This window comes from Dermacentor albipictus, chromosome 1 (genome assembly GCF_038994185.2).
Source record: "Dermacentor albipictus isolate Rhodes 1998 colony chromosome 1, USDA_Dalb.pri_finalv2, whole genome shotgun sequence".
Classification (NCBI taxonomy): Eukaryota; Metazoa; Arthropoda; class Arachnida; order Ixodida; family Ixodidae; genus Dermacentor; species Dermacentor albipictus.
The window spans coordinates 442,665,881-442,688,338 of NC_091821.1; the positions used below are offsets into that span (position 1 = coordinate 442,665,881).

The window sequence follows — 22,458 nt, forward strand, 5'->3', positions numbered from 1 at the left end:
TTCCTTCTATTACCTCCACAGACAGTTCTCTGTGACATACGAGAGACTGTCACAGATGGAAAAAAAAAACACTTGGCAACGTCTGCTAAGTTTAGCCAAGTGCACAAATTTAAGGACTTTCCAGTAATTTTAAAAAAATCAAGGGTGTTCAGTCACTTGAATATGGCATTATAGAAATAAAGGGTTTTGAAGGATCGCAACAAACCCTGGATTCTAGCACCTGAATAATTTTACAAGTTTATTTCGGCTTGGAGTTCGAAAATTCATGCTTTTTAGCTAACGCTGCACTATCTCTGCACATTGAAGCCACGAGATCGCAACCATTTTGGAGTAATGAAAAATACTGAAAGCTTTTATTACCACTCTTTTTTTACTACGGGGCTCTGTATTGCCTAGTTAAGTTTGCAAATGTGCCTGGTTTTGTTGGGCGTTTCTTCGACATTTTCTGTGAGAAACAGATGACTAACCCCGTATTCAGAAATGCATCTTAATACAACGCTCATGCTTGACTTGATATAAACGACGCCTGGTGCGAACGCACCCCAAGACGCTCAGTGCGTTTCTTTTGGTGCATTCACGACTTGCGTCATTTAGATCAAGTCAATCATGGGCTTCAAATTATGATGCATTTCTGAATATGGGGGTAAGCGTGCACGATGCGGGGCAACGCACTGTGCCATTGACACTGAGAGGAAACGGGGGAAACAAAGTTAACCCGCCATGCTCCTAAACGTTCGCGTACCTGTGGTGTCCATGTACCGTGGAAGAAGGAACAGCGCAAACACAAGGACGAAAAAAAGAATCAACCGCACCAGCGCTTCTTGGTGTGGTCCATGTTTTTCCGTCATCCTTGTGTTGCGCTGTTCCTTCTTCTAAAATGGTCAACCATCTAGCCAGAAAGTCCATCCTGTGCACATATCCCTGGACCAAGGGCGCCTCCCGCACAAGCAAAAAGACACCTGCTTGTCCTTTCTTTTCTTTTTTTAATAGATGTTTCTCCTCCTCCTCCTCCTGTGCATATATAGTGAACACACGCATTCGTGCAGATGATCTTCGAAGCTGTTAGAACGAGTACTGCCACAGGAAACGAGCAGTGCACGCGTAACAAGTGGACACATTAGTAAATTAAACATGCGTGCCAATGCATGTGACGTGGCTATCGGCGTAAGCAGTTTCCCAATGATGAAATGCATGCGCTTCAAAACGCTAACGATCCGCTGCTAATGCACGACAACAGCTTACAGCGGACTGAACAAAACTCTAAACTAATGCACTCGAAAAGAGCGCCTACACGGCAGCGTGAGGCACGTCGACATGTCTGGTACTGGCGTCGCAGTTGACCATATGCGAATGGAACTGGCCGAAAAAATAAACAGCAATGCTCACCAGTATACGCGCGAATTAAATTCCCATGCGTGGATGGTCAGCGCGATACTTTGTATGCGCGTATTTTCGGAGAACATATAATGAATGGACTGGAGAAGCACTCGATCGTAAGCTGAACGGCACATTTGTTATTTTCCTGCGGTGACGACAAGTCGTGAATATTCCTCACGTTGTCGTCTATGTTGTCTTCCTTCCTTAGTCGTAGCAAGGAATGGAAATGATGCAAACGCAACCGTATTCCAGTACTCAACAGCACAGCACACTGCAGAGAAACTCTACCCACCGCAGCCGATTCCCGAAATACATTTGGTATACATATAACCTCTAAAATGACACGCCTGGGCGTGGTGGCGCTGTGGTGTAATGGTTAGGATGTGTGTTTTGAATTGTATAGATGCGAGTGTACGCGGGTTCGAATCGCGTGAGGTATAGAGTATTGTGATTTTTCATAAGTATGTCGATTCCCTTGTTAATTGTGATTGTGAAATTTGCCAAAATAATTGCGGAATAAGTGTTAATTCCCTTTTTTTCTCCGCAGTGGCGTTCGGGACGCATACGCATATGCCTCGTTCAGAGCAGTCATGCCTCATGGTCAAATAGCCAGGAAAAATGACTTTAAAATCCTGCACAACTTTGCTCACGCCAATTCTGAAGGCCGCTTGGAATTGGGCCGCTGCCTCTGGGGAGCCGCCTAGGGAACGGTATATCAGCGGCCGTAATTTGATCCGATTTCCTGCCTGCATGCGTGGATTCCAGCCAGGACTTGGCTAAGAGGGTATTGGGAAGAGTACTAGCGCTCTGTTCTGAAGGAGTACAAGCACTCTGTTTGGGGGAGTAGAAGTATTCGGTCTGGCAGAGTACTATTACCCCTGCGGGGGGAGTATTAGCACTCCGCGGAAGGGTACTAGCACACTCCCTTGCGGTGGAGTAACAAAACTCTGTCAGGAGCACTTCACATACTCTCTCTCAAAGAGGGTTGATCTACTCTCAAAAAGAGAGGGACATATGGGACAAGCAACTGCTCCCTCAAAGAGAGTGCCTGGAACTCTCTTTGTTTTTAATATGCATTTGTCTTTTAATCTCAGATGCGCAACCCTATTTCTCGCCTACTTCCCGGAATTTTCGTTGCCTGGATTTAGCCTTTTGCTCACCATCTGTTTTTATTGATTCTAAATGTGAAGTCGTGAACCCCTCATATGGCAGCGATAGTTTACCTGCTATCATATGACTCGCATCATCATTACCTAATATAAATTTTAAACCGCGTCCCTGGAAGAAACATATTTCTGACTGGCCGCTTTCCAGGAAACCTGCAAAACTCAAGGGATTTTCAAGTGAACTCAGTGTGAATTAAATTAACGAAAAGTTCACTGTGGTTTTAATTTCAGCGGCAGAAAAGCAATACCTTAAACACCTAGCCTATTGATCGGAAAATCTATCCCTGGTGGACACCTGAGTGCACAGAAGCAAGAACTGCATCAAAATAGGGCCTGAAGCATCTTGCGAAGACAACCAACGTATACCAACCTCTTATGCTTTAAACAGGCCAAAGCCAAAGCACGATTTATCTGAAGGCAGGCGGAAAAATCACCGCAGAAGAAATACATATCGTCAATAAACAGTTAGGTCACATCCAAACGAACGTGGGAGCACGTGGCAAAGTTTCAGCGAGGTTACTCATCTTACACCATAGCTTTACTTACGAGTCCAGGCACTTAAACAACACTACAAGAACAGGCATACATACTTGGCGAACACTTTTGCGATATCTCCAGTTCAGTGAATTATTCAAAGAATTTTTTTAAGGATACAGTCTGCTGAAAAACAGAAGCTGCCAATTTCGGGCGCGTGAAATAAACTGGACAATATCCCCCTCACACAACAGGAAATAAACAAGGTCCTTTCTGCAGGAAAAATAAACAGCAGCAGGTCACGACCGTATTCACTACGCCATATGACATATCTATCTCAAGCATCTGTAGACGCTTTCCCAAAATTTTTAACCTGATTTGGGAACCTGGTTTAATGCCGGAAGTGTGGAGAAAGGCCATAGTAGTTCCATTTCTAAAAGCGGGTAAATCCTCAGCCTCGGCAAGTAGCTACAGACCCACTGCCCTCACAAGCTGTTTGGAAAAATGATACGAAAGATTAATAATGTAATACTCTCACGCGAAGTATTTTAGAATGAAAAAACCGTACAGACCCCCACCAGTGTGTACATAAAAAGGGTTGTTCAACTACTGACCATCTTGTCTGTCTAGAACAAGCAATTTGATGTGCATTTTTACACAGGCAACACGGTATTGCAGTTTTCTCTGATTTAGAAAAAGCCTATGAGACCCCGTGGAGATATGGAATTTTAATTGACCTGGCTGACCTCAGGGTCCATGGTAAAATGTTGAAATGCCTAGCTGATTAGATGTCTAATAGAGCATTTGAGGTACGTCTAGGCTCAAGACAGTCTCCTACATTGACAAAGGAAAATGGCTTTCCACAAGGTTGTGTTCTCATAGGACACTGTTAATAGTAAAAATAAAGTCAGTTACTAAGATTATACCGTCGTCTCTTATGCACTCTGTGTACGTAGACGATCTCTAAGTGGCGTGTCAAGCCTCAAATTTGTCAACCTGTGAAAGCAAGCTTCAAATTACAATAAATAAACTTACACAATGGACTAAGAAAAATGGTTTCCGTTTCTCTGCACAAAAAAAAAAATCAGTTACTGTTTTGTTCTCTCAGCAACGAGGGCTACATAGCAATCGAGTGCGAACATTGAATGACGCCATATTGCCCGTCAATGAAGATTAACATTTTTAAGAGTAACCTTTGACGAAAAACTAAACTTATTAGCGCAAGTAAATATACTAAATATTAAAGTAAATGAAGCGTTGAATACCCTCAAAGTTTTAGCTCATAAGCACTGGGGTTCGGACCAAACATGTCTTGTACGTATTTACCGGTCTCTTGTGCCTAGTTTTCCAGACTACTGCTGCATGGTTTTTGCCTCAGCCTGTAGACAGTCGTACATTCGCGACTTGATCCAGTAGATAACCTCAGACTGCAACTGGCATGTGCCTACAGAACGTCACCTGTCCTAACTTTATACGTTGAGTGCAATAAACCTACCTTACAGCAGCGCAGAGCGTTACTCACTTTCTCCTACGTACTCAGAATTCAGTCGTCACAGCAACACATACGCTACAAGATCGTCACAGAATGTAACTCATGCTTACACTATAAGATAAGCTGAACATGATTAGGCCGCTTGTCCAGCAGTATGAGGAATATTGTCGGGATAATGACATTCATCATGAACAGTTGCCCCATGGTACGATCTCACACATATATGTGACTTGACACTAATTCATTTAAAGAAAAGAGACACACCGCACGAACACACAAGAATTGTGTGCTCTTCAGGATAAATATCAAAATAACGTAAAATTTTGAACTGATGGCTGGATTCGATTAGTATTCGATTAGTATTCGGCCGATCTTAGATGGTGGAGCAATTTTTCTGGTTAATTCTGATAACGAACTAGACTCTAGCCTATTAAATAGGTGCGGGGTTCTCAGCACCTTACAACCTTCTTAGAGGGGCAAGCGGCTCCTAGCCGCACGAAACAGAGCAATAGCAGGTCTGATTATCCAAACATGCCTCTGTTCTCACGGCTCAAGGTTATGCCGTAAGGGTTGTAGTAAAAATATTATCACCGACAAACACAAAAATACAGTCATATACACTGATTCCTTTAGCGCACTAAATGCTTTGCATCTGGAATGTGAGTGTGAACCCCTGATAGGGGATATATTAAACATGGCGGCGCTTAACAAATACGAGAGATCAATTCATTTCTCCTGGGTCCCAAGTCATGTTGGGATACCGGGTAACAAAGCAGCTAATAGATGTGCATCGATAGCGGCGTACAAAGCCATAACAAACACACTTCCATATAGAGATAGTATCCCTGCGATTAGCAAGGCCTTAACATCAAAGTGGCCACACGAATCGGACCATTGCGCAGACAAGTTATATCATACTAATCCCATACTTGGTGAGTGGAAGTGAAGTAACCACCAAAAGGGGTTCTTTGAACTAGTTTTATGGTGATTACGCATTGAGCACACACACGTCACAAAATTATTTACTTAGTAAAGGAGATGCACCAACATGCGAGAAATGCGAAAAACAACTAACAGTTATGCATATATTACTGACATGTGCATATATAGAAGTACACAGACCAAACCTTTCGCACAACTCATATCAATTACACGTAACTTTACACCCTCTTTTAACACCAGGTGATTACCCGATAGTGCCGTCACCTGACGTGCGTAAATTTCTGGATGACACTGGCTGTTTACACAAAATACAGATCAGCACAGCCTTTTTCCTCTTAAATTGGAATTTAGGACACCTTGCGTTTAGCGCAGCATAGTCTTAGGCGCTTTTGTGCAAATAAACCGCATTTAACTAACTCTGAGGTACGGAACATCACCAGCGACAGATGCTTATAGGCCCACAAGAGTTGGTTACGTTGGACTTTGCTCCCGCGAGTTGTCATTCTCGCGCTCGGTGGTCCATTGCTGCGTTAGCCCTAGCCAAGCCGGCGCGCGTTCTCAATCGGTTTTACGGAGAGCATTTGGCCGCAAGCGCCTTGACTATCGCACTTTGTGGCATCCCGGGTTAATAAATCCGTGGTTGTTAACGATCTGATTCTTGGTCTGTCCCTGAGCCTTGTCGGAGAGCCAACAAACCCTGCCGTAATGTCTTTGTGCGTTGCGGAGTGGGGGGAGGGTGTCATGCTCTTTCCAGGCCATCCCTCGCAGGGTGAATGTCGCGCAAACCCATCACCACATAACTGCCACCCTACTCAGTTTCGGCATGGCATCAGCGCAGGCCTCCTTCAAGGCCCATCTCCGTTCTATAGACCCCCTGGTTACAGACTTGTCAATCGGCGCGGACGGCACAGAAAGCATGAGATACGTGCGTCTTGGCAATCCTCGGCTTTTGACCAGTGGAAGCTTCGCCTTTGTTGAAGTACACTTTGGTGATGTCGACCACTCAGGCGTGTACCTTTGTCTAAGCCACGCCAGTTACAGGTTTTCTCAGTTTCTTTAAGCATGCCTGGGGCCGGTGCCCACTAGCCCCTCCGATGGGCTGTTCGTCGCTCGCTGGCCCCTTTTTGTCCCAAGTGCAGTTTACTAACCAGCCTGCCCCTCTGAAGTGCTCTCCGCGCTCATTAGCCCCTTTTTGTCCCAAGCGCAGACAGGCCAGCATGCCGCATCGGAGCCAGCCTGCTTAGATGCCCGCACGAATACGCTCACTTCCCTACTTTTTCCGGGCGCTGTATGTACGTACATTGTGCGAAGTGCTCAAGGTACCGCATCGAAGCCACTGCGGTGAGTTGCTGGCACCGATACGTTCGCTGGCTTATATTTGTGCCGAGTGGCTTTCTCCAACGAATGTGTCGCGGTGGAGCCTTCATGTTAGAACATCAAGCAAAGTTCGATGTTCGGGGCGCCACAACAGAGCGCCACTGCCTCACTGTTCGTGTTAAAGCAGTCGCTGGCCTCTACTTGTCGTGAGCACAGCTAGCAAATGATGCCGGGCGCAAGCCACGTCGCTCAGCCGAAAATGTCACCCCACTTCCGCCTACCGCTTTGCTCGTGCGCAGCTGAATAACACTTTCGATGCACGTAAGCCAAACCTTTCCGCTGTCACTCCGTTCGCCGGTGTGCAAGATCTCATGCGTCTTTTGGAGCTGCAATCTAGCGCTTCTCTTTACGATTTCCTGGCCCATTGGTGTCGGGTGCGAATTTATCGGACCAGCCGACTTCTTTTTGCTCTCCGTAAGTTTGATTTGGTGAAGGAGTGCCGTTTCTTGTGCACACATACAATCTGGCTTAAGCATTTGAGCGAGCACTCAGACCACCTCGCGCGCTAGGTGGTGATACTATAGCTTTACATCTTCGTTGTGTGTAACCGGAAACAGAGTTTGAACGGGGTGGCTGATATGTTGTCGTTCACCTACGGTTCGGTGCCAGGCCCTTTTTACCCTTCTCCTGAGAGCATTCGCATCAAGTAGAGACCGGACTCTCTGTGTTCAATGCCTCGAAATGAGCGAACCCCACAAATTCAGCAGGGATCTGAACGTCACTGGCAAATGGCTAGAAAAGGAGAAACTCCACGCACTCAGAATAGACCGGAGCACCTGTCTACAAAGAATCCAAAGGTGCAAACCTCATGCACTGAGTAGAAACTGATACTTTGTCTCCCATGACTCAAACGACGCTAATTCGCACTCAAGCGAGAACGCAGCCTCTGTATCGAATGGATCGAACTGCACAATCCCCGATGGCGAAGAGATCTCCGGATCGCCAGCGACGAGAGAGGACGCGTACCTGGTGGACCCTATTACTTCCGCTGGTATCATCTTCTGCAGGCAAAAGCAATTTCAAGCACAGTAGAGCGCTCCATTTTGTGGGCAAATCGTCGATGGACTCAAAAAGACGATCTCCCACGAGAAGAGTATTCACGATGCCGTCGGGCGCACGTGGACAGCTGGTATTGTATTTGGCGCCGTGGGCAGGCCAGCTCGTATTGTTGTGGCCAAGTTGGATAGCATCTGCTTGACACTGGTGAAGTCTTTCTGCGCTATATTTCATCTGAGGATGCTCCTCAGGGATCGTTGAAGGATATCCCGCAGCGTAAGAAGAGGCACCTTGAGCTATTTTTACGACTCGCGGTCGGCCAAGCATGCCAGTTACCTTATGACTTTTCAAAACCTGTGCCGCGGCGCTATATGATTAGGCATGAAGCGTGGCACTATTCACTACACCCGCTCGTACTGTGTGTGTCATTGCATGAAGCTTCGTGCGGGCAAAACCCCGTAGCTTGTACAGCTAATCGACAGCCAGCTACCTAAGAGAGGGACGCCAACTTTATGTAACTTCTCCCTAGAAGCTGGCAAGGCTACCTTTTTCTCATCTCTGTCCCAGATCCCTTCCCGAAATGGGTCGAGATATTTCTCCTCCGGAGGTTAATGGCCTTCTCAGTCGGAGACAAGTTGACCGACATCTTTCACCCCTTCAGGTTTCCGACGTAGCTGATTACGTACAAAGTGTCCTGCTTCACGTCCAAAGTGTTCGTGCATGTGTGTGCCACCTTTCCCTTTGGGCACCGCCAGACAACAACCTATCGGACATAAAAACCCGACATTTCGAATTAACCGGAAATTCAAGACCTTGTTCATATTCATTGCCCGCCAGCAGAGGCATTGTGATGCTGATTATAACCAGAAAGGATTCTTCTTCCAGTCTACATGGTATTGCCCTAGTCACTGGAGCGGGCAGCCGCTTCTGTTTCAGCTCGGAGTGTATGTCAATTTCTAGCATCCCAGTACTTCACATCTACCTAGGCATATCATCACGAGAAGCGGAAAACTGAGAGCTCTCTAATAAGGCACCCCATTGTCGTCTGGCAAGTCACTTTTCGCCTTTGCCCGGTAGTTTTTCATCTTACACGCTACGTCACCTCGTTATGCCTACCCAGGTGTCAATGAATAAGCCTAGGGTAGGCCTGCTTGACAATCGTCAAGCAAGCCCCCTTGGCCCCAGCGACCGAAAGACGGGCGGCGTCCCAAACCAAGGGCGCAGCACCGCGAGGGAGGTCAACGATCCTCATGGCCCGACCACCACCGACTCTGATACGCCGGCCATTTCCCCGCTTGCCAGTCGAATATATCAATGCGGCGCACAGACCCTAGGACGCGCTCAATCTTCAGCGAGTAGGCCAAGCCCACCTGGTAAAAGTTTTGACTGGGGCTGCGCCGCTGCCCTCTTCGAATGACGTATTTGCAGAGTAAATACAAGTCCATCCGGCAAAAAACATTTGCACCCTCAGCACGCTGAGCAAGTAACAAGCCCTCGCGTATCTGGACATTCGCGAGCACCGGATCCACAACACCACTTTGAAGACGGCTGCGCACGCGCCATGTCCGCACAATTTAATGAGAGGCATGTTATTCCATGCCTATTATTATTAGACCATTGTCGAAATCCGCTGGTAAGTACAAGTTCGGAATCGCGGCACCCAAGTGGTTGGCGCCCATCGGCTGGGAAAGACCTGGCGCTTCTTCGTGACTCTCACCAGCACCCTCCTTTTCCGAAAGCGCAGGCACTTGACCTTCACTCTGCAGCTCTTTCGCTTCCGCGACAGGGTGGACGGCTGTTGCAATAGTCAACAAGTGGGCCACCGCAAGGATGTGGGTCCGAAGCGTCGCCATGCAACCTGGTGCCTATGCAGGGACGCTCAACGAGCGCCCGTCGACGGCACCCCTCCCCTCCCCCCAAGTGCCAGTGAAAACACCCTATGGGCAGCCACAGTTGCAACTTCTGCATCCTGCAGCACCCACTAGTCCCCGTCACCCCCACCACAGAGCCAACATCGCAGCTCTCTCCAGGACGGCATGATTCCAGTGTGCGTAGAGACCGTTCAGACTCCTTCTCACCCCTTTTGGGCAGTGGCAGTTCCAGTGCTAGTGACGACGCGAGTGTAGGTAACATTAGGACTACAAGGCGGGCTAGTTGGTTTGTCTTCACTGCGGGAAGTTTCGCTCACACAAAACGAAGACAACAAGACAAGCATACAAAGACCATCGCGGGTCTTTTTATGCTTTGCTTGTCTTCGTTTTGTGCCAAAATTTTCTGAATACGACTAGTAACATTTCTGATTCCTACCAGCCCCCTTCCCGTTCCCGCTCGACCTCCCGCTCTCGCTCCCCTTCGTTGAGTCTAAAACCGCCGATGGACAGGTCACGGCCTATCCGGAGGTCTTCGTCTACAACCAAGAGCAAGCAATTCGCCTGGCAAACACCTCCCACCTCGCCACCTCCATCTGCCCTGATGAATAATTTGAGGCAGATGGCAAAGCAGATTAGGCAGCTGCACTCTGAGCTACACGCAGCTAACAACAATATTAGACCGCTGCAACGCTCCTCAGCGCCTGCTAGCTCATGCAATAGGCCAAATCTACGGCAGCCAGTGCTTTCGCCAGTCCCCTCTTAAATTAGCGCGGAAGCGCCAGCCACTATGGCCGCAGATACTCCTCCTAAGCCGGAGTCGGGCCGTCGCATTGAGCCCCTTCTTCCCCGAGGTCCATGGCAGAAGTCTGATTTTGCTGCACGGGTAGATAAGCTAGAGCTTTTTTTAAACATCCTTCACCAAGCTTCAGGAGCAAGTTCCTGCTTGGTTTGCGATGTTCACCCCCTCGTGTTTATCTACTAAGTGACGCAGCTTTCAGGTACACTACCCTATGCCCGCGCTGGCTGCCTGTCCAAGTCGCCGCCTCCTCTTCTCAGCTCTCTCGCTTCATCCTTCAGCAGAGCTTGCTGCCACCACTCCCGTCCGGGTACTCGTCTACACCGCCCAAATAGCCATCCGGCACGGCTGTCGCATCTCATTAGGACGGGGAACCGCGATTCTATTCATGTTTCACAATAGAACTGCAGGATCTTCCTCCTACAAGCGGGACACTCAGACGGTGCGCGCTATGTTCTAGTCCTACATGAGACCAGTACACCGGCCAAATTGGCAGGATACACCGCCTTCCGCCAACTCATCGATCAAAGCTTCCGAGCTAGTAGCCGCCAGTTTTGTCAAACGCAACTTTGCTGCCATCGAGCACAATGTTGGAATATCTGCAGTTGCCTTACGTTGGTCAAAATTCCTTCCTAAAGGCTGCGCAATGCTCACAGTCTTCTTAGGCAGAAGCGCTCTAGACTTTCTGCCACGTGGAGCCATGCGCCTGCTTTGTGGTGCGGAGCTCATAATCGCAGGTGATTTCAATTCAATGCCGCTCCGCAGTCAGTGGGACTATTCGGGGCAAAGACTTGTGGAGTTGCCATCTGTCAGAAACGCCTCACTTGTGTCGTATGAGAGATAAAGCAGCGCGCTACTAATTGCTTTCGCTGTAGGCACTAAATAAAAACACCACGCAGGAACCTTTCTAGAGATTTCTGTAAGCACTCTCAAACGGAGAATGTTTTTTACTGCCAAAATAATAATCTTGGACAAACAGAAAGCACAGCATGGTTTACAAACACTATCTTTTTACCGAATACGTGCAATGAATGCCCACTGCGCGCGGTCGCCACGATGGAGTCACCCGAACCGGCTTATTGCGTGAAAGGTTGACAATCGCTGAAAACGAGCTATATGAAAAGTGCTCTTATGGTGGACTGTTTGTACAAGCAAATGGAGCATAACAGGATGAAATCTCATTGCACGATCACACGGCTTCGCGGTGACCCACTGCGCTTCTGCACGCATGTCCGCTCTCAATGTTTGGCTTTAGCTTCGAGCGTGTTTTCGCACCCTGCAGTGAGCTTTAGGCAGGAGCATAAGATCACTTCACAGGACACAAGCAAACATTGCTGCGTGGACACTATAAGATATGTTCAATATTAACCTGGTTAAAACTAGAGACTCCGACGGATACGGCGGCAGCTTGTGATGTCTTATCGCGACGATTCAAAATTTATTTTATTCTAAAGCCTTGAACATTTCAATGTCATTATTTCTCAAGATACGACGCACTGTAGGTTTGTCATTCTTCTCAGCGAGCAATTATCCCCTGCTCATTTTTTCTTAATGAAGTACATTTCAGTTTTTGGTACTACACAAGCGTGAGCATGCTATTTCCTTATTAATATGATTTTTACTGTTCCATTTCTATTCATGTAAACATGCCAGTATCTAGCATCAACAAGTTCATATGTCAGAGCTTCATGACATTAGCCCGGCAGCACACGCATGCGACCGTCTCAATGCGCGCTTTGTGCTACTCGCCGAAGATCACAGTCCTGACGCCATATCATAAATCATCCTCGTGGAAATGCTCGGTGCTCAACGGAGTTCTAGCCTACGACAGCTAGCTGGTTCTAACTTTTGCCCTCCAAGTTTCTCAGAAATTCTTATCCTGCGGGTATGTGTGAAGGCCGACACCGGGCTCCGTTGTGTACGCCCGACACTGCGGCACCGAGCAGCAGCCTACCATGATGGACGCCTTCAAAGGTAGCCATTACCTATTATAGGGCTTTCAAGTGTTGTCAAGCTCGCACCCGAAACGAGAAAACCTTTCCACTTAAAACCGCAGCGCAGGTTCAACTTTAAACGTTTCTTTTCGGCTCACTTCGGCACCGAAGCAGCCGACGCGGCCGGTGCGTCTACGTGCTTCCTTATAGCACCTCAGGCCGACGGCGGCACTAGCTTTTCCACGCGTGGAGCTCGCCCCCAGTGACTAATTCGAGCGTAAGGGTACTAAGCTGAGAGAGTCCACCCAAGATCTTGGCCTCACCATCTGAATGACACTTCGCATCACACGCCAATCGGACCTGGTCCAGGTAAAGCACGCATCACAAGCTAACTGGACCAAACCATCCATAATCGGTGAAGTGACCACTATGTCCAGTCGATCATCCCTTCCACGGTGAGGCTCAAATGTCCTTATAGTTGCCTTTTTCACTAACGGGTCAAGTTCCGCCACCTTCGCGAGCGTAATGCCCCTAATGAAATTGCCAACGTTTGTGAGATGACCACCTCAAGCCCAAAGGCCATCTCACCTGACTTCCCCAGAGCCACTCACCACTCCGTGCTGAACCCTAACCTCGCCCACTGGCAGGTTGCTGAGGCCAGGCTGCATCACCTGTGGCTTCCGCAGAAACGCAATTATACCTTCCGGCTATAAATCACGGTGGTGGAGCGCGAGGTATAGAACCAAGTAGCTTGCGTACACCACAAACGATGGCATCAACTGTGGGATAGTCTTAAGGAGGAAATGGGCCAGCAGAATTCCTGGCATCTGCTCCGCCACATTTTCCATCCCGCGCAGACCAAAGACGCGTCTCCACCCAGCCTTCATCAATGTTCACATCAACTCCCTATCACCCAGGTGGAGCTTCTTCAGAAGCTGCTGCAACGGTATCTGATCTCCATGTAGATAACGATTCCATTCCCCCATATTCGGATGCACCTAATCCCTTGCTCAGTGCGGGCACTGCGGAAGATAGTAAACCTTCATTTGGGCCTTGTTCGTACATGAGCCTGAACTAAGACGAACACCTAAGACGACACACACTGGCGCTGACTAACAACTTCTTTTTTACCTTCGTCGTTGATGCATATGTATACCTGGGCCACACAACTGCGCCAGCGCAGAGAATACATTACTGACATCTGCCAACTTATCGCATACGCAAATTTAGGAATTAAATTCTGATGGGTGCAGGGACAATGATGTATCACTGATGCAATTATTTCCTTGTCTTTTAATGTGGTAGGCCTCTAAGGAAAGCCGCGCATGCTCATTCTTGATTTTGCCAAGAATTAACATCAGATCGAGTCGCGCCTCACAGTTGCTGCAAGAGTTTATATGCGCGACAAGGTGCGCTCCTCTATCTACATTTTTGTTTAGTTTTTGCGCATGTTCTTTGATTCGCTCATTGACACAACGCCCTGTCTGGCCATTGTATGTCTTACCACATGAGAGTGGAATGCCATAAACCACGCTGACAGCGTACGACTCGTATGAGGCACCTTGTCGAATTTGGCATCCTCCTCTGCTCTCTCCGCAGGTGCGAATGAATGAAACCACGTTTATTCCACATTAAAATGCGTCGAAGACGCTGCGGTGGAAAGAGGAGGGGCGTTATGGGAAAAGGGGAAGGGTAAGGCTGCCTCCGTTTTATTAATGAACGTCCTGGAGGCAGCTAAGTAGGGGCGGCATGACGCTTGTGGCTGTCGCGGAGCCGATCGCCGACGGGTGGTGCTGCAGGGTCCTGAAGGAACACCAGCAGTGCTCGCCAGAGCTCGATGGCATGGTCCGCAGACATGGTATCCGGGCAAGCCCAAGTCCAGAGAGAAGAAGGCCAGGGTCCCCGCTGTATGGTGGCCAGGGCACGAAGCCTTGGTGGGATGTAGAGGGGGCACTCCCAATAAAGGTGGTTGTGATCAGCACATGTGCACATGGAACAGCAGCCACTTACGGGTGGTGGTGTGCCACCCTTGTGGAAACGGTTCAACAAGTGAGGAGTAAGGAGGGTGCTTGTCTGGATTCTCCGAAGCAAGACTGACTCTCGCCGTGTGAATAGCTTCGGTGGAAGCGACGGTATAGAGAGTGGATTGCCCACTGCTGCGAGGTAGGCGGCACGCCGTTGTTTGGTCGCATGTTTGTCCGCCATTGGGTCTGCTACCTCAGGTGTGGTAGATAGGAGAGGATAAGGATTATCGGTGGCTCTGGCTAGCGCGGTAGAGAGATGAGCACGCGCCAGGCTATGAGCCTTCTCGTTTCCAGGGATACCGCAGTGCGCAGGGACCCAGTGAATAGTAACATCGTGACCGCATTCGCGGAGCAGGCGTGCTTGGTGCCGGATCTTCTGCAGTACGGGATCTGTGTAAATAATATTAGCACATGCCCGATGGGCAGCCTGAGAATCTGTGTACACATGATGGTGAACAGGGTCAGTTTGAGACGAAGTTGCGAGGGCCCACTCCAAATATTCTAGGATGGCCATTAGCTCAGCGCGGGTGCTGGACATTGCTTCTGCTGAGATATGATGGCGGAGGTTCTGATTTTCATTGGTCTGGTCGTACCACGCAGTGGCATAACAAGTGTTACTAACGTCGTCTGCAGGCAGTGCAGCGTCCGTGTATACGATGCGTTCAGTCAAGGAGAGTAAACTCGTAGCCTTAGCATGGCTCGTGGCATATGCAAGGTGCCGCATTCGCTGAGTGGGGTCCATATTGAGAGGAAGTGGCCTGCCATCGGTGAGAGCCGTGATTTCCCACGGCGGCGTGTTGTTGGGTAAAATGGGCATTTTGTGGACGTCATACCCGAGGAGCATGAGTGTGTGTCGCCCGGCTTTTGTGGTGCGAAGTCTCGTCTCTTGTGTATAGATGTGCAGGTCTACGAGCTCGGACAGGTTGTTGAGTTTGCTACAACTTTTAAGCGCTTCGAGGCTTGTGTACCGTGGGAGTCCAGTTACAATGCGTTTGGCTTCGTTAAGTAACCGGTCGAGCGCATGCATCTGTGTGCGGTTGACTGGATGATACGGCAGCCCGTACATGATACGGGAGATAAGAAACGCTTGCGCGAACTGCCGCATTTCACGTTCGTTTACACCACGGGTGCGGGTAGACATTCTGCGTAAAGCGTGCAGGATTTGTTTGCTGGTGTTCGTAATGCATTGGAACCAGGTGTTCGCTGTGCAGTTCACGTCTAGGTGCAAACCAAGTATTCGGATAGTAGATTTCCGTGTGATGGGTTGGTCACCGATATACAGTTTAAAAGACTGCTTTTCTTCCTGCTTTCCAAAGGTAGACCTGCCACCATGAATGACGACAAACTCTGTTTTGTCTGGGGCAGTGTGTAAACCTGTTTCCGTGGCATAGGCGTGAATAATGTCGAGAGCTCGTTGTAAGACGTCCTCCTGCTCCCCGATGCACCCTTGATGCGTCCACACTGTGATGTCATCGGCGTATACCGCGTGTACGCGGTGTACGCGGGAACATAGCTTTAAAAGCTTGTTTGGCGCAGAACTTGCCAAAGGAACGCTATGCCTGCAAGCAACTTTCTTGAGTTAATAGGTCACCTTGTGCATATAAGTTACCACCGCAGGCCTTCGTGTTTCACGTTCGGCGGCCGGCCTTTTTGTGGTTTTCCTTCTCTGGATCAGAGCTTCAACCACGGTAGTCAAAAGCGACATAGGAAACCCAGCTGCCAAAAGTCGGCTGATCTCATTATCAAAATTTTCTTGCATCTTGTGCACACACGAACTCTTAAGAGCCAATTTCAGACATGACGGCGCAATGCCATTTTTCCGAATTTTCGAGTGCGCAGACCTAAAGGAAAAAAGTTTCTTTTTCGCGCGGAGTTGATAAGCCCAACACACATGGCGTTCACAGAATTCAAGCTTCAGTTCCAAGAACTGCAACACATTGTTCTGTGGACTCTCGTGAGTAAACACAAGACCTTGTCCATGTACCTTAAAATCCTCTAAAACCCTATTGATCCTATCCTGGTTGGATGAGTCAAGCGATAAAAATACCAAAAAAATCATCGACCTACCCAAAAACTTTTAAAACATTCCGCTCAAAAAAGCATGGTCTAAAGAATGATCCACACTAGACAAAAAATATCCACAAGAATGGGAGCGACGCATGACCCAATACATATACCATTCCGTTGTAAATGCGCTCGGTCTTTAAAACAATAAAAGTAGCTTGAAGGTAATATTCCAAAAGACTTAAAAAATTAGCCACTGAAAGTCCGGCATGATTTTGGAACGAGATCGTACCACTATGGTCAATAAGATCATGTACTGAAGACAGGAGCTCGCGCTGCGGAACTGAATCAAATAAATCTTCAACATCAACAAACAAACCATAACCTACATCCTTATTCCCAAGCAAAAACTCTACCACGTCATTCGTATTCTTTGTTCGGAAAGGGTCATTCACTGTTAGTAACTTTAGTGAGCACAGAAATGCTTGTGGGGCCCATCGAAGGGGCGACAGGCGCTTGCGGCTTTCACGTATTGCTTTCACGTATGCTTTCACGTATTGCACAAGCCTTAGCATGGCCAACAGCCTTCCACGGGCTAACAGCTGGCTTGTCATCTTTTTTGGCAAGCCGACAATGCCGGTAGGCTTTCCTTTCGTTACCCCTGCATCGTCCCGTTCTCCTCGGTTTTACCGTTCCCCCAGTCAATTTCTGCCCACGAGGCCACCGTGGTTGATTCCTGCCTTGGGGCCATGATCCCGTGCCAGCCTTGCCTCTCACTTCCTATGTTAGTGTTCTAAGGGCCACATCGAAACAGTCAAACTACCGCTGTAAACAGTCTGTTCACCATCCTGGCCAGGAATTTCCGGCAGCAGGCTAACCTGGGAGCCTTGTTGACCTTCATGGTGGCGGCCGTTGAGGCTGCTTGCCCTTATCACGGCACGATGAGAGAAAATTGTCCGCTATAACGCGTAGTCCCAAAATGGGCTTCGCAGCAGCCCAGCTTTTGAGACCAATTTTAACCACGAAAAAAAAAGTATGTAGCAATTGTTTCTACACTTACAACTCTGATCAAAGCCCTCCTTTTACATGAAAGTTGATGTGCTACTGGTTTTATGACGTTGAAAATATGTATTCCTCCTATGTGGCCTCCTTGCAGAGCGCTCCGTTTGGTCGAAATTTTCTAGCAGACTATTAGTGGAGGCATGATATTGGGACAGATGCTGGATAATAGAACCTCTAATAAAGCCAATATTGAAAGCCCTTTATGTTCGTCTTGAAGGCTGTCTCTTCTGTGAGCACATCAAAATATCAATTTAAACGAATCTGTCGTCAAGCTTAGCAGTTATGCAAACTATGCGAGGGTTCAAAGCAATGAGTGTAGGAATGGAGAAGAATTCGAAGTACAATACTCAACAAATAACGATCTCCTTTTTGTTGAAGGCACTTCTTAGCGGATGTATTTACTTGAAGTCACTGAATGTTGCCTTGTTGTATAGACAGCATTGGTTTGAACATTACCATTTAATGTGCGACTACCTTTCTGTAGCACGTCGACGAACGCCGAAACGAACACCAGCAACGCCACCCAGCGGGTCCAGACATAGGCCGGTGCCTCGCACGCCGCGAATCACCCCGAGACCGAGTGAGCGTGCGAAATAGTGACTTTCAGCGGACATTGTGCCGCTTTACGGCTAACGGAACATCATGCGCATATGTTCAATTATATTACAGATGAATATGCTGATTTAGAAGAAGTCGCTGTTGGGCTAGTTTGTAGATAATTACAAAATACAAACGAGCGCATAGAAAAGGACAAGCTTTAATGCGTGAACATTCTTATGCGACTCATCCAGGAAATCTCTCCGTTGGTCTATCCGTTCTTAACGCCTAACATGAAGCGCACCGTAAAGAAAACCAAAATAAAATCGGAAGGTAAACTAGAAAGGAAAAGTATACGCTGTGGGGAATTTCAAACTTATGACTCCAGTTAAGAAATAAAGGGTCAGATGCACAGGCTGAGATACTCGACAGACATCCACGTTTGTGGACGGTGAATGTACCTCAACCATGTGAATGTGTTACGTGAGTTACTGGATCTAAGACGTCAAAAGTATTCATTCCTTCTTCAATGACCTTTTGCAATCTGGTCTCCTAGCCCAATGTTTTCTAGTTAGCTTAAGTTGGAGGACTTATTTCGGCGTAGATGCTGATTAACACACCTGTAGTTAAAGCAATTATCAAGAGCCCTTAGTTCTTGTCTAGAAGGCCGTCTCTTATATAACAAAATAAGATAACTTGCATGAATGCATCGTAAAACTAAACAACACACTTAAATAGGTGAGGGTCCACACATATAATTTAGGAGTGGTGAAGAATTCGAAGTGCACTAGACAACGAACACCGATCTTCGTATAGTCGAATGCACTTCCTACTCTTCTTATTCAATTGATGTAAGTGAACGTTGCCTTGTTGTATAGTCCGCACTGGCTAGAACATTTCCGTCTAAAGTGCGACCACCATTCTGCAGCACCTCGCTCAAGGCCGAAACGAACGCCACTAACGCCACGCAGACCGAGGCCTGTACCCCGCAGACCGCGAAGGAGGCCAAGCTGGAGTGAGCCTGCAATATCGTTATTTTCCAGCCGATATAGTCCCGATGTTTGAAGTCGCTGAATGTTCCCTTGTTGTATAGACAGCACTGGTTTGAACATTACCATTTAATTTGCGACTACCTTTCTGTAGCACCTCGACCAACACCGAAACGAACACCAGCAGCACCACCCAGCGGGTCCAGACATAGGCCGGTGCCTCGCACGCCGCGAATAACCCCGAGACCGAGTGAGCGTGCAAAATAGTGACTTTCAGCGGACATAGTGCCGCTTTACGGCTAACGGAATATCATGCGCATATGTTCAATTATATTACAGATGAATATGCTGATTTAGAAGAGGTCACTGTTGGGCTAGTTTGTAGATAATTAAAAAATACAAAAGAGCGCATAGAAAAGGACAAGCTTTAATGCGTGAGCATTCTTATGCTACTCATCCAGGAAATCTCTCCATTGGTCTATCCGTTCGTAACGCGTAACATGAAGCGCACCGTAAAGGAAACCAAATTAAAATCGAAAGGTAAACTAGAAAGGAAAAGTATACGCTGTGGGGAATTTCAAACTTACGACTCCAGTTAAGAAATCAAAGGTCAGATGCACTGGCTGAGATATTCGACAGACATCCACGTTTGTGGACGGTGAATGTACCTCAACCATATGAATGTGTTACGTGAGTTACTGGATCTAAGACGTCAAAAGTATTAATTCCTTCTTCAATGACCTTTTGCGATCTGGTCTCCTAACCCAATGTTTTCTAGTTAGCTTAAGTTGGAGGACTTATTTAGGCGTAGATGCTGATTAACACACCTTGACTTAAAGCAATTATCAAGAGCCCTTAGTTCTTGTCTAGAAGGCCGTCTCTTATATAACAAAATAAGATAACAACTTGCACGAATGCATCGTAAAACTAAACAACACACTTAAATAGTTGAGGGTGCACACATATAATTTAGGAGTGGTGAAGAATTCGAAGTGCACTAGACAACGAACACCGATCTTCGTATGGCCGAAGGCACTTCCTACTCTACTTATTGAATTGATGTAAGTGAACGTCGCCGTGTTGTATAGTCCGCACTGGCTAGAACATTTCCGTCTAAAGTGCGACCACCATTCTGCAGCACCTCGTTCAAGGCCGAAACGAACGCCACTAACGCCACGCAGACCGAGGCCTGTACCCCGCAGACCGCCAAGGAGGCCAAGCTGGAGTGAGCGTGCAATATTGCTATTTTCCAGCCGATATAGTCCCGATGTTTGAAGTCACTGAATGTTGCCTTGTTGTATAGACAGCACTGGTTTGAACATTGCCATTTAATGTGCGACTACCTTTCTGTAGCACATCAACCAACGCTGAAACGAACACCAGCAACGCCACCCAGCGGGTCCAGGCATAGGCCTGTACCCCGCACACCGCCAAGGAGGCCACGCTGGAGTGAGCGTGCAATATTGCTATTTTCCAGCCGATATAGTCCCGATGTTTGAAGTCACTGAATGTTGCCTTGTTGTATAGAGAGCACTGGTTTGAACATTGCCATTTAATGTGCGACTACCTTTCTGTAGCACATCAACCAACGCCGAAGCGAACACCAGCAACGCCACCCAGCGGGTCCAGGCATAGGCCTGTACCCCGCACACCGCCAAGGAGGCCACGCTGGAGTGAGCGTGCAATATTGCTATTTTCCAGCCGATATAGTCCCGATGTTTGAAGTCACTGAATGTTGCCTTGTTGTATAGACAGCACTGGTTTGAACATTGCCATTTAATGTGCGACTACCTTTCTGTAGCACATCAACCAACGCCGAAACGAACACCAGCAACGCCACCCAGCGGGTCCAGGCATAGGCCTGTACCCCGCACACCGCCAAGGAGGCCACGCTGGAGTGAGCGTGCAATATTGCTATTTTCCAGCCGATATAGTCCCGATGTTTGAAGTCACTGAATGTTGCCTTGTTGTATAGACAGCACTGGTTTGAACATTACCATTTAATGTGCGACTACCTTTCTGTAGCACCTCGACGAACGCCGAAACGAACACCAGCAGCGCCACCCAGCGGGTCCAGACATAGGCCGGTGCCTCGCACGCCGCGAATAACCCCGAGACCGAGTGAGCGTGCAAAATAGTGACTTTCAGCGGACATAGTGCCGCTTTACGGCTAACGGAATATCATGCGCATATGTTCAATTATATTACAGATGAATATGCTGATTTAGAAGAGGTCGCTGTTGGGCTAGTTTGTAGATAATCACAAAATACAAAAGAGCGCATAGAAAAGGACAAGCTTTAATGCGTGAGCATTCTTATGCGACTCATCCAGGAAATCTCTCCGTTGGTCTATCCGTTCATAACGCGTAACATGAAGCGCACCGTAAAGAAAAACCAAAATAAAATCGAAAGGTAAACTAGAAAGGAAACGTATACGCTGTGGGGAATTTCAAACTTACGACTCCAGTTAAGAAATCAAAGGTCAGATGCACTGGCTGAGATACTCGACAGACATCCACGTTTGTGGACGGTGAATGTACCTCAACCATGTGAATGTGTTACGTGAGTTACTGGATCTAAGACGTCAAAAGTTTTCATTCCTTCTTCAATGACCTTTTGCAATCTGCTCTCCTAACCCAATGTTTTCTAGTTAGCTTAAGTTGGAGGACTTATTTTGGCGTAGATGCTGATTAACACACCTTGAGTTAGAGCAATTATCAAGAGCCCTTAGTGCTTGTCTAGAAGGCCGTCTCTTATACAACAAAATAAGATAACAACTTGCACGAATGCATCGTAAAACTAAAGAACACACTTAAATAGGTGAGAGTCCATACATATAATTTAGGAGTGGTGAAGAATTCGAAGTGCACTAGACAACGAACACCGATCTTCGTATAGTCGAATGCACTTGCTACTCTACTTATTTAATTGATGTGAGTGAACGTTCCCTGTTGTATAGTCCGCACTGGCTAGAACATTTCCGTCAAAAGTGCGACCACCATTCTGCAGCACCTCGCTCAAGGCCGAAACGAACGCCAGTAACGCCACGCAGACCGAGGCCTGTACCCCGCACACCGCCAAGGAGGCCAAGCTGGAGTGAGTGTGCAATATCGTTATTTTCCAGCCGATATATTCCCGATGTTTGAAGTCACTGAATGCTGTCTTGTTGTATAGACAGCACTGGTTTGAACATAACCATTAAATGTGCGACTACCTTTCTGTAGCACCTCGACGAACGCCGAAACGAACACAAGCAACGCCACCCAGCGGGTCCAGACATAGGCCTGTACCCCGCACACCGCCAAGGAGGCCAAGCTGGAGTGAGCGTGCAATATCCTTATTTTCCAGCCGATATAGTCCCAGTGTTTGAAGTCACTGAATGTTGCGTTGTTGTGTAGACAGCACTGGTTTGAACAT

General features: G+C 47.7%; 1 protein-coding gene and 1 long non-coding RNA gene across 16 annotated transcripts in view; one reads left to right on the forward strand and one right to left on the reverse strand.

Moving 5' to 3' along the window:
* Positions 1 to 22,458, reverse strand: part of LOC135903087 (uncharacterized) — an 80,334-nt gene that overhangs the window by 51,352 nt on the left and 6,524 nt on the right. The window lies entirely within an intron of this gene.
* Positions 1 to 22,458, forward strand: part of LOC135903086 (uncharacterized) — a 164,141-nt gene that overhangs the window by 48,967 nt on the left and 92,716 nt on the right. For 3 of the 15 annotated variants that reach the window (XM_065433455.1, XM_065433463.1, XM_065433456.1), the window contains 10 exons: positions 18,000 to 18,095; positions 18,981 to 19,067; positions 19,196 to 19,291; positions 20,180 to 20,266; positions 20,395 to 20,490; positions 20,619 to 20,714; positions 20,843 to 20,938; positions 21,067 to 21,162; positions 22,051 to 22,137; positions 22,266 to 22,361. The exons of 1 other annotated variant lie outside the window; for it this stretch is intronic. In XM_065433455.1, the coding sequence (XP_065289527.1) occupies positions 18,000 to 18,095; positions 18,981 to 19,067; positions 19,196 to 19,291; positions 20,180 to 20,266; positions 20,395 to 20,490; positions 20,619 to 20,714; positions 20,843 to 20,938; positions 21,067 to 21,162; positions 22,051 to 22,137; positions 22,266 to 22,361 (933 nt within the window). The remainder of the gene's footprint in view (positions 1 to 17,999; positions 18,096 to 18,980; positions 19,068 to 19,195; positions 19,292 to 20,179; positions 20,267 to 20,394; positions 20,491 to 20,618; positions 20,715 to 20,842; positions 20,939 to 21,066; positions 21,163 to 22,050; positions 22,138 to 22,265; positions 22,362 to 22,458) is intronic. 11 more of the 15 variants (XM_065433460.1, XM_065433457.1, XM_065433458.1 and 8 more) reach the window with 11 other exon arrangements.